General features: G+C 37.9%; 1 protein-coding gene across 1 annotated transcript; it reads right to left on the bottom strand.

Moving 5' to 3' along the window:
* Nucleotides 1–5,004: 5,004 nt before the first annotated feature.
* On the bottom strand, nt 5,005–6,445 carry LOC110720654. The gene is made up of 4 exons (XM_021899707.1): nt 6,256–6,445; nt 5,862–6,074; nt 5,273–5,771; nt 5,005–5,167 (listed from the first exon to the last, which is right to left on the bottom strand). The coding sequence occupies exons 1-4, from the start codon at nt 6,443–6,445 to the stop codon at nt 5,005–5,007; spliced, it is 1,065 nt and encodes a 354-aa protein (XP_021755399.1).
* Nucleotides 6,446–10,795: the final 4,350 nt, after the last annotated feature.

Genomic DNA, 10,795 nt, shown 5'->3' with positions numbered 1-10,795 from the left:
ATTTTTTTTTAGAAAGATTGACATTCTTTAGTGCTTGTTCCATTGTAAAAATCCACTTAAGAACGCTTGTAACCTCTCTTTTACTTCAATTTATTTTATCTATTTGTTTATTTCTTTGCCTTGATTTTTGTCAAGAGTTATGGGTGAAACTCTTAGGATACCCTTACGAGAGCATACTCGTCCTCTAGAGCGATCTATGGGGTTTAAAGTGCTTGATGCATGCGCTAAATGCATTCGTGATTCCTACGAAAGTGAGTTAGTGTATATTCTTTCTCTTCTAGTTTTATTTTATTTTTATTTTTTTTTTTTAAAAAAAATACATCGTTATCCGTTGTGTTTGTTTTGTTTTGCTCGAGGATGAGCAAAAGTTAAGCTTGGGGGTGTTTGATGAGTGACATTTATGTTACCCTTAGGGGTAGTGTATTGGTCTCTTTTCTCCTGTTTTTCTTAAGTTTTTCTACCTCTTTTCACCTCTTATGGCTTCCTTTTTTTTTTATGGATGAAAAGTATGCTTATTTGCGCTTGTTTTGATAATCTTTATGCATAATTTTATAATCCCCATGCTCTCGTGATCTTTGCTATCTTTTGCAGGTTCCATGGCGGTCCTAAGCACGGTAGGAGGCCCCTTGGCCAAGTATGGAGGCATGGACAAAGACAAGAGGAGAAAAAGGGAAGGAGAGGAAGCAAGAAGAGGAAGTTCAAGAGGAGGTGTGGCCGAACCTCTAAGAGGTTCGGTCGAACCAAGGTGTGGTCAAACTTTTGAAAAGTTCGACCGAACCTCCAAGGCAGTTTCAACCAAGTTTTCAGCATGTTTACAGGAGGGGTCGAACCAGGAAAGTTCGACCAAACAAGGATCAGGGAGGTTCGACCGAACCTACCCTGAGTTCGGCTGAACCTACCCTGAGTCCGACCGAACCTACCCAGAGTTCAGTCGGACCTTTTCCCGTTTCAGCTGACTTTTTGCGGAGCTTCCTAAGCAATTTTGTAAGGGGTATAAATAGATTTTTTTTTTTTTTTGCTCATTTAAGAAAAAAGATTTTTTTTTTCAGTTTAGAATAGATTTTAGGTTAGTTTTAGGTTTTAGAGAGAGAAACTCTCAAAATTTTAGAGAGAGAAAGTGAGGAGCACAATGGTTTTCATGGATTTTGGATAATCAAATGAGGAATTTGAAGATCTCCATCTTATATCAATGAGCATTTCTTACTTTCTCTTCTCTTATTGCTTTATTTAGTTGCTTTCATTATGCTTGAGTAGTTTCCCTTCTACTAGGTGTTGAGTGAGGCTTTGTAATGATTATTTGAGTTATTTGAGATAAATTTGATGATAATTGTGTGATTAAACTGATTGAATTGATGTTGTCATGTTGTTTGTTTTAGATTGGATTGATCTCCCATGATAGCACACTTAATTGAATATTGGTTTTAGTTGGACAAGGGATTGTGAATTAGAATTGATATACTTGATTGCATTTTGGGTAATTTTCTTCTATGCACCTAGTCAATGAGGGATCTAGGCTAGGAATTTGAGAGATTACTTTTTAGTGTAGTTAATTCTCATTATAATTCTTTCTTTGCATGATTGATTGTCAAATGGATTCTCATTAGCTTATTAATTGTTCTAAGTGGATCTTTTCCCCTAGTAGACTTTATCATACCTTGTTCTTTTTATGTGTTTTAGTGTAGTTATAGTGTCCTTTATCCGTAAATCGACTTCGGCATAGCTTAGGCATTAGATTAAGAACAATCTAGCATTACCGTTCCTTGTGGTTCGACTCCGAACTTACCACTAGACTTGTTTAGTGGTTAGTTTTAGGATTTATAAATTTATTTTATTGAGTGTGGAATGTGCGACCGTTCTAACGCCCATCACTTCCCTAACACACAATCAATCCTATTCTCATGGTGTCATGCATATTAGAGACATTAAACACATTACTCTCACTTCCCAATTATCAAACCCAACTACTCTCGTGTTGAGAATCAAACCCTAAATTGATTTACTCAAATCCGTTTATACCCAACTCTCGCTGTGATAAAAACAATGGAATAATTGCAATACTATAGTTACGTATAACCTAGCATTGGCATAATCACAATCAATTTAGCTATTCAATTGTTAAAGTTGTTAAAGAATTAAAAGATTTAATTCATGCATCAATAATATTTGGGCTACACTAGATCTTGAATTAAAGAATCTACTCACACATGATTAAAGAAACAAAAACAATAATAAATAATGAAAGCATAATTAAATAACAAAGGATGAAAAATAAATACCAAATCTTGAATAAAAATTGAAAGTAGAAAGCTTGAATCTTGAATCTTGAATCTTGAATTACAAAAACTTGGAAAAAAATAATGGAGAACTAGTTCTTAAGGAGAGAATAATAAAATAAAATAAGGCTTAATGAATAGCCAAGAAAAACAAGGCTAAAAAGTATTTATATGAGCCTAAAAAGATAAGAAAAACGGCTAAGCATTGGCACACAAAAATCCCAGGAGGCACGGACGTGCCTCTAGGCGTAGCAAAATTCATTTAGCTTCTGTCTTCCAGGCACGGACGTGCCTGATTGCTGGGCACGGACGTGCCTTCTTCTTTCTCTAGGCATGGGCGTGTCACCTTGTTAAGCACGGGAATGCCTGTTTCTTTACCCAGGCACGGACGTGCCTAGGGTCTTCCTTTGGAGCAGCTTCAAACATAGAGGCACGGACGTGCGTAATGGGGAGGCACGGCCGTGCCTACCTCTAAAACGCCATTTTCTTGAATTTTCTTCAATCTCCAAACTCCATGGGCTTTGACTTACTTCATGGATCTATAATTCATCCAAATTAGCTCCATCATTCCTGAAAATCATTAAAAAAACAACAAAACTACCCATAAAAGCATCGGATTATCCAAAGTAGAGCAAAATACGCCAAAACGGACTCAAATACTCAACTAAACTAGCAAAACTAACTAAGACCAAGTCAAATAATATACACAAAACACAACATATCAAACTCCCCCAAGCTAAACTAATGCTTTTCCTCAAGCATTTAACCATGAATCACAAGGGAAGAGAATGATAACTCATCAAACAATCACAATGTGCCATTAAGTTCAAAACCACGATAAAAACGAAATCAAGAGTCAACATGCACAAAAACCACCATTCATCTCATATACTTGGCCTTGACAACCAATCTTACCACACATCTCCCCATACCTACTCTCACTTTAGTTGTGAAAAATAAAAACAATAACGCTCATGTGTTTACGGGGTGAAATATGAAGCCACTCAACCTAAGCATAGCATGCATATCAACTTCACATGACCAACCTCTTTAGGCTTGCAATGTGACTTTCTCCACTTTTAGTGATTGATGCAAATACGAAAATCATGAAATCCATATTAGGTAAGCTTGGTAAATAAGGGTTGGACGACGTATTTTGGGAATGTGGTGCTCAAAATAAAACAAATCCTAATCCCACTACACACTCAAATGTCAGGTTCAAGCCAACCTTATTTCCTCTAACTCCATACAATTATAAACATAGCCCTTTTATTCTTTCTTTTCTTTTTGTGTTTTTTTTTTCTTTTCTTCACAAAGAGGAAGGAATTAATAAAAAAAAAAAATGGAAGAACTCTCAATTTTTTCAAAGGCCTTTAAGGCCGCATTTCTTTTCTTTCCTTTCTTCCCTTTTCTAATATCCCTTCTTTCTCTTGTTTTCTTCCTTTTCACTTTTTTTTTTTCATTTTTTTCTTTTTTTTTTCATTTTTTCAACATCATTAACACTCTTAGGAATTAAAAAATGTAAAACAACTTCAAAATAAACCTAGAAAAATAGCTCTAAAGCTTTAAATGTAGGGTATCAAGAAGGGGTTAATATGGCTCAAATTGGTTCAACCTACGGGTGAATGTAAAATAAAAATATATAAAAACAAAAAGAAAAAACATGAAGGCCTAAAATGTGGAGGCTCTAATTCCTACAAGGAAATTTCAATCATCTTTTCGCGACATGCATCATAAAGTCTCAAATAGTCAAAAAGCAAGACCAAGAATTCGATTATATGAAGGACAATCTAATCACACAAGAAGAAACATGACTGAGGTAGAGTGAAATCAGTCAAATAAGGATCAAGACTCTCACCGAGTACACAAACTATTCACATAAGTAGAGCGGGGAGACCATCCTGGCCACAACCTAGCTCAAATCCAAGCACATCAATGAATGGGTTTTCAAAAACTCTTTTTTTTTTCAAAAAGCACACATATGTGATTATAATAATAGAAGCATAGTCATGCAGTGGCATATTATTCGACACTAGAAAGAAATAAACTACCCAAAAACTGAAATAAATCTAATATATACAAAGTTAAAAGCAAATCCTCCCCCAAGCTAAACCATACATTGTCCTCAATGTATGCATAAAACAAAGCATATAAACTAGGAGAAGGGAAAGCAAACTACTAATCAGGAGGGGTGGGGGGAAAGCCATACCTCGGGTCGGTGCTAGGACTGCCCTGGAAGTGCTGTCGCATCATGCCCCCGATGGCTTCGAAGGTTTGGGGTTAGGAGAGAGAAAGCTTCGAAGGTTTGGGGATGATTTTTTGTTTTTTTTTTTTTGAAAATAAATAAATAAAATAAAATAAATAAATAAATAAAATACGGAAAAACTGATGCACAGACGTGCCTCTCTAAAAATTCAACCCCCAAACTTTCTGCCTCAGAGGCACGGACGTGCCGCTGCAGATTTTGATTTTTTCTCCTTTTCCTTCTTCTTAGCGCTTTTCCTCCTTGTTTCTTCTTCCTTTTGCTTACTTTTTACCTAATTTAACACCACGAACAAAACAAAAACTAGACACAAGAATCAAAACAAAAAAAAAAAATTAAAAAAAAAATCAAGAAAAATAATGAAATTAAAGAGGAAAAATTAACGAAATAAGAGTAAGAACTCGAGAATGGGTTGCCTCCCATTTAGCGATTGTTTAAAAGGTTTTTAGCTCGACCTCCCTTGTTGGCTCAACCGGGATCATTACACGGAGGAGGAGGACCGCGATGTGGTTCATGAATTCCTCCAAGCGACTCTTTCATCGGCTTATTCACTTGCCTTATAATCGAATTCACCTTCATATAGCCAAACATGCCATCGGGTGGAACTTTATCCTTTCCTTTCACGAAATTCCTGTCAAACACATACCTATCAAATGGGGGGTTAGTAGCATCGATTCTCAAACAGGTACCACCATCGAACGTAGAGTTATGCCCATCAAGCACGGCTTTTTACAACCGTTGCGAGAAAGGCATCGGTTCATCATTGGCCGGTGGAGCTACATATGTGGAGCCTTGAACATCCTTGCTCTTTACGTCCTTTCTAGGCTCCTTGATGCACACCTTCTCAACAATTTTCTTCGGGAATAGTTCATATTTTCTCAGGAAGATAACATTGCATTGTTCTTTCTGAACCTTCGCTTGATCTTGAAGAGTCGATAGGCGGTTCACTTGTTGCGAAAGTTGGCTTATCTGATAAATAGTGTCTCCCGTAGAGGGGGCACCCATGACATTCAAAAGTGAGTATTCCAACTTTTCATCACCTACTTCAAAAGTGATCTTACCTTTCTTTATGTCTATGATTGCACCTGCAGTAGCTAGGAAAGGTCTACCAAGTATGATCGGAATATTCACATCTTCTTCCATCTCCATCACAACAAAATCACATGGAATGAAAAACTTACCTACTCTGAGGGGTATATCCTCAAGTACACCTAAAGGAAACTTCACTGACCTGTCTGCAAGTTGTAGAGATATTCATGTGGGTTTAAGCTCACCCAGCTGTAGCTTCTTGCATATGGACAGCGGCATAAGACTCACCCTTGCACCTAGATCGCATAGTACCCTATTGATCTTAATATCTCCAAGCTTCACTGGAATTGAATAGCTACCTGGATCTCCTAATTTCTTAGGGAGAGTGTTCTGCAAAATAGCACTACACTCTGCATTCAAAGCAACAGTAGTATTCTCTTCTAATTTCCTCTTGTTAGATAACATATCTTTTAAAAATTTTGCATAAGAAGGTATCTCAGATATGAAATCTAGGAATGGAATATTAATATGAAGCTTTTTAAGAATATCGAGGAACTTACTGAACTTTTTCTCAAGTTTAGCTTGTGCTAATCTTTGAGGAAAAGGAATCTTGGGCACATATGGAGCAAGTGGCTTTTGTGGTGTTTCCTTTGACCTCCTAAACTCTAGAATCTTCTACTTCCTTCTCACTTGCCTCTGCTTCTTCAATGACCTCCCTTGATGGCTCCTTGGTAGGAGGCTCTTCCAATTGCTTTCCACTCCTCAGGGTGACGACATTCATTTGGCCTTTTTGAGATTGTTCAGTCTGGCCCGGGAAGGTTCCTGGAGTCTTTAGGGCTTGGCTAAATTGGTTGGCCAATTGGCTTATCTGATTCTCCATAAGTTTACCCTGAGCCTGCAACTGTTGGATAAAGCTATTTTGATGTTGGATGGCACTGTTTGTTGCAGTTATAAAGCTCTCTAATTTCACCTCTAGGCTTGATTTCTAAGGTTGTTGTTGCATTTGTTGGTGGGCATTGGGTGTTTTCTGTTGGAAACCAGGTGGTGGTTGGTTGTAAGTGTTGGGTGGAGGTGGTGGAGGAGGGTTTTGTTGTTCTTGGGAATTTTTGTATGAGAAGTTAGGATGGTGTTTCCATCCTTCATTGTAGGTGTTGGAATAAGGGTGATAAGGTCTCTTTGGGTTAGAGGAGTAGAAAGCATTGGCTTGCTCGATTGACATCTCTTCCGCATTCTGCAAAATCTGTGGGCAATCTGGAGCAACATGACCCTACACATGACATAACTGACACAACTCCTGTGGGGTGTTAGAAGTTCCTCCTTGGAACTTATCAAACCTGCTTGTTAGTGCCTGTACAGAACTAGTTAGCATTGTTAAAGCATCAACATTAAGTTTACCTCCCTTTTTCACAGTGTTTCGGCCTCCAAGATGATAGTTATCATTGGCTGCCATCTTCTCTATGAGCTCCCTAGCTTCAGTGGGGTTCTTTGTCAAGAAAGAACCTACTGACGCAGCATCTATGTAAATACGGAACTCATGAGTCATGCCATTGTAAAAGGTCTGCATCAAAATCCAATCTGGAATGCCATGGTGAGGGAATTGTCTCTGAATCTTTTAAATCTCCTCCAAGCCTCAAAGAGAGACTCATCATCTGACTGCTTAAAAGTTTGTAGGTCATTCCTCAATCTTGCAGTCTTCTCATTCCCTAAAAACTTCACTAAGAAGGCCTTCACTAACTTGTCCCATGTATCGAACGAACTAGTGCCTTCATCTCTTAACCACTCCTTTGCCCTGTCTCGAAGTGAGAAGGGGAAAAGGCGTAGTCTGATTGCATCATCTGTAACACCATTTAACTTCATAGTGTCACATTTCTCCAAAAAACTATCTATATGACTTATGGGGCAATCATGTGGTAGCCCTGCGAATGAATCATTGGAGATGAACTGTATGAACTGTGGCTTGAGCTCGAAGTGCTGAGCCGTGACAGGTGGTCTTACGATGCTAGAAAGGATTCCGGTAGTCGTATCAGGAATACCGTACTCCAAAAGGGATTTCGTTGGTTGGTCTACCATGTTTCTCCTACGTCTGTTCCTTGTTCTCCTTCTTCTTATAGTTGCCTCGATCTCAAAATTAAATGGTTTAAGATCTTCTGAACCTGAGTGTCGTGTGGGCATGCACAAGAAAAACTAGAGAAAAGTATCAAAAACACAAGGGAAAATAGCCGAAGCAACGAAATAATCTTAGCAAAACGAATCACAAATAATCTAATGAAACCGTTAGTCCCCGGCAACGGCGCCAAAATTAATAAATGATAGGCGTGTCGCGTACCTATCAAAAATAACCTAACAGACCAATACTAATGTAGACTGGCAAATAAGGGTCGGATCCCAAGAGATTACGGTTCAGAAATAATTAAATAGGCTCGAATTTCTACTAGGCAAGAATCGATTATAATCAAGTACTTAAAACATCCAAGATGATTAAATCGAAAATAAACTAAATAAGATGATTAAATCAAGTACTTAAAACATCCAAGACCTAGTTTCACCACAATTATTACCGATGCAATTGTAATTCTACCCTTAACATACGATTTCAATTGAACGGGGAAAAGTAAACCCTAACAAATACCAAGGATCTCTCTCGAATATTAATGGCTTCCCTAACACACAATCAATCCTATTCTCATGGTATCATGCATATCAGAGACATTAAACACATTACTCTCACTTCCCAATTATCAAACCCAACTACTCTCGTGTTGAGAATCAAACCCTAAATTGATTTACTCAAATCCGTTTATACCTAACTCTCTCTGTGATAAAAACAATGGAATAATCGCAATACTATAGTTACGTCTAACCTAGCATTGGCATAATCACAATCAATTTACCAATTCAATTGTTAAAGTTGTTACAGAATTTAAAGATTTAATTCATGCATCAATAATATTTGGGCTACACTAGATCTTGAATTAAAGAATCTACTCACACATGATTAAAGAAACAAAAACAATAATAAATAATGAAAGCATAATTAAATAACAAAGGATGAAAAATAAATACCAAATCTTGAATAAAAATTAAAAGTAGAAAGCTTGAATCTCGAATTACAAAAACTTGGAAAAAAATAATGGAGAACTAGTTCTTAAGGAGAGAATAATAAAATAAAATAAGGCTTAATGAATAGCCAAGAAAACAAGGCTAAAAAGTATTTATATGAGCCTAAAAAGATAAGAAAAACGGCTAAGCCTTGGCGTACAAGAATCCCAGGAGGCACGAACGTGCCTCTTGCTAGGCACGGACGTGCCTCTAGGCGTAGCAAAATTCATTTAGCTTCTGTCTTCCAGGCACGGACGTGCCTGATTGCTGGGCACGGACGTGCCTGATTGCTGGGCACGGACGTGCCTGCTTTTTTCTCTAGGCATGGGCGTGTCTCCTTGTTAAGCACGGGCACAGACGTGCCTCTTTTGCTAGGCACGGACGTGCCTAGGGTCTTCCTTTGGAGCAGCTTCAAACATAGAGGCACGGACGTGCCTAATGGGGAGGCACGACCGTGCCTACCTCTAAAACGCCATTTTCTTTACTTTTCTTCAATCTCCAAACTTCATGGGCTTTGACTTACTTCGTGGATCTATAATTCATCCAAATTAGCTCCATTATTCCTGAAAATCATCAAAAGCAACAAAACTACTCATAAAAGCATCGGATTATCAAAACTAGAGCAAAATACGCCAAAACGGACTCAAATACTCAACTAAACATGCAAAACTAACTAAGAACAAGTCAAATAATATACACAAAACACAACATATCAGATTCAATTAGTTTTGTTGAATGCATTTGACTTTCTTTTGATTCAATAAGCTTTGTTTAATGCATTTAACTTTCATTTGATTCAAAAAGCTTTATTGGAATGTGGTTGACTTTTATTTTTTTTTGGGTAAATAGTATTTTATTACCAAAAGGAGTTACAAATAGCAGCAAAACATACGTCATATAACCCAAAGGCCTATAAACCCAAACACCAACGCCTAATCGGCACACAACCACCAGCCGAGAAGCAAAATTCAAAGGCCACCTTTTAGGAAGGGTTCAAAACAAATTTCTTCAAATAAAGTCCCTTCTGATCTCAGATTAGAGGAACTACTATCTAGGAGGGTTATTCCTGACCAAAGGAACAGGACAAAACATCAAAGCAGGCTACAAAATACCAACAATTCAAAGTATAGCCAATAACAACAAACACAAAACATCGACCAGCAGCAAATACAAAGCATATGGTAGCTAGCAGCATTACAAATAAAACCAGAAGCACCAATAAAGCCTGAAAAACAGGTTGAGAAGTAGGCTAAAAGAAAACGCCAAAGCGGGAGCACCACACAGAATATCAACAACTTGACAAAGAGCATGAGCAGCAACAACTTTCCAAATCAAAATAATAACACCACATGTAGCCCTGGCAGCCTAAAAGCAGGAGCAAGGTAAGCAGCAACTCCATCATAAAGCTAGGAAGCTAGCTTTAGAAACATAGCACCAGCATATAACAAAGACACTATCCTAAACCACAAATTAACAACATCCTTAAAACAGGAAACAATCAGCATACAGATTAGCAAAAAACAAGAGGTTGTTCATGAGTAGCCTAGAATCAACTAAACCAGTAGAAGCAACTGCAAACGAGGAAGCAACATAAAAAATAAACAACCAGCAAGCGGAACTAGTAGAGAAACAACCAAGCAACATTAGCACACATCATCACAACACTAGTAGCAGCCAGCTGTAGCTTTTCAAACTCTAGTAGACAGCAGTGAGCTTCTCTGAATCCTGGAACTTAGAGCATCAACAAAGCATGGTAACATCAACCTAAATAGACAGAAACCACTGCATTTTACTCTGAAAGACCAAGAATAGCAGCAAACAACCAAACAAAACAGCAACAAGCTACAAAACAACAGGTTTGTGAGACAACAACTGCAGCTTAATAGATTCCACTAGACAACAGTGGGCTTCCCTGAAACCAGGAGTTGAAAAAACTGCACTAGAGCACAATAACAGTAATCTGTAAGTAGCACCAGACCAGCAACAAAAACAAAGCAACCAATACAACCATCCTGAAATTCCTACACAAAACCGCAAAAGGACAATAGCTATAAAACGAGGTACAAACAGCAGCTAGAACTAGCATAAGAAGTAGCAGCAATGAAAAGCTTCTTCTTGTCAGTCTCCACAC

The sequence above is a fragment of the Chenopodium quinoa genome, unplaced genomic scaffold (assembly GCF_001683475.1).
Source record: "Chenopodium quinoa cultivar QQ74 unplaced genomic scaffold, ASM168347v1, whole genome shotgun sequence".
NCBI classification, from domain to species: Eukaryota; Viridiplantae; Streptophyta; class Magnoliopsida; order Caryophyllales; family Amaranthaceae; genus Chenopodium; species Chenopodium quinoa.
This window is presented reverse-complemented; position numbering and strand designations above follow the sequence as displayed.

Excerpts from the sequence above, each read along its gene's own strand:
- LOC110720654 (XM_021899707.1), bottom strand. The coding sequence starts at position 6,445 with ATGGAGAATCAGATAAGCCAATTGGCCAACCAATTTAGCCAAGCCCTA. Across the intron at positions 6,075-6,255 it reads CATTGAAGAAGCAGAGGCAA|ATTTCATATCTGAGATACCT; the intron begins GTGAGAAGGAAG and ends TTCCATTCCTAG. Across the intron at positions 5,772-5,861 it reads TAGGGTACTATGCGATCTAG|ACAGGTCAGTGAAGTTTCCT; the intron begins GTGCAAGGGTGA and ends TACAACTTGCAG.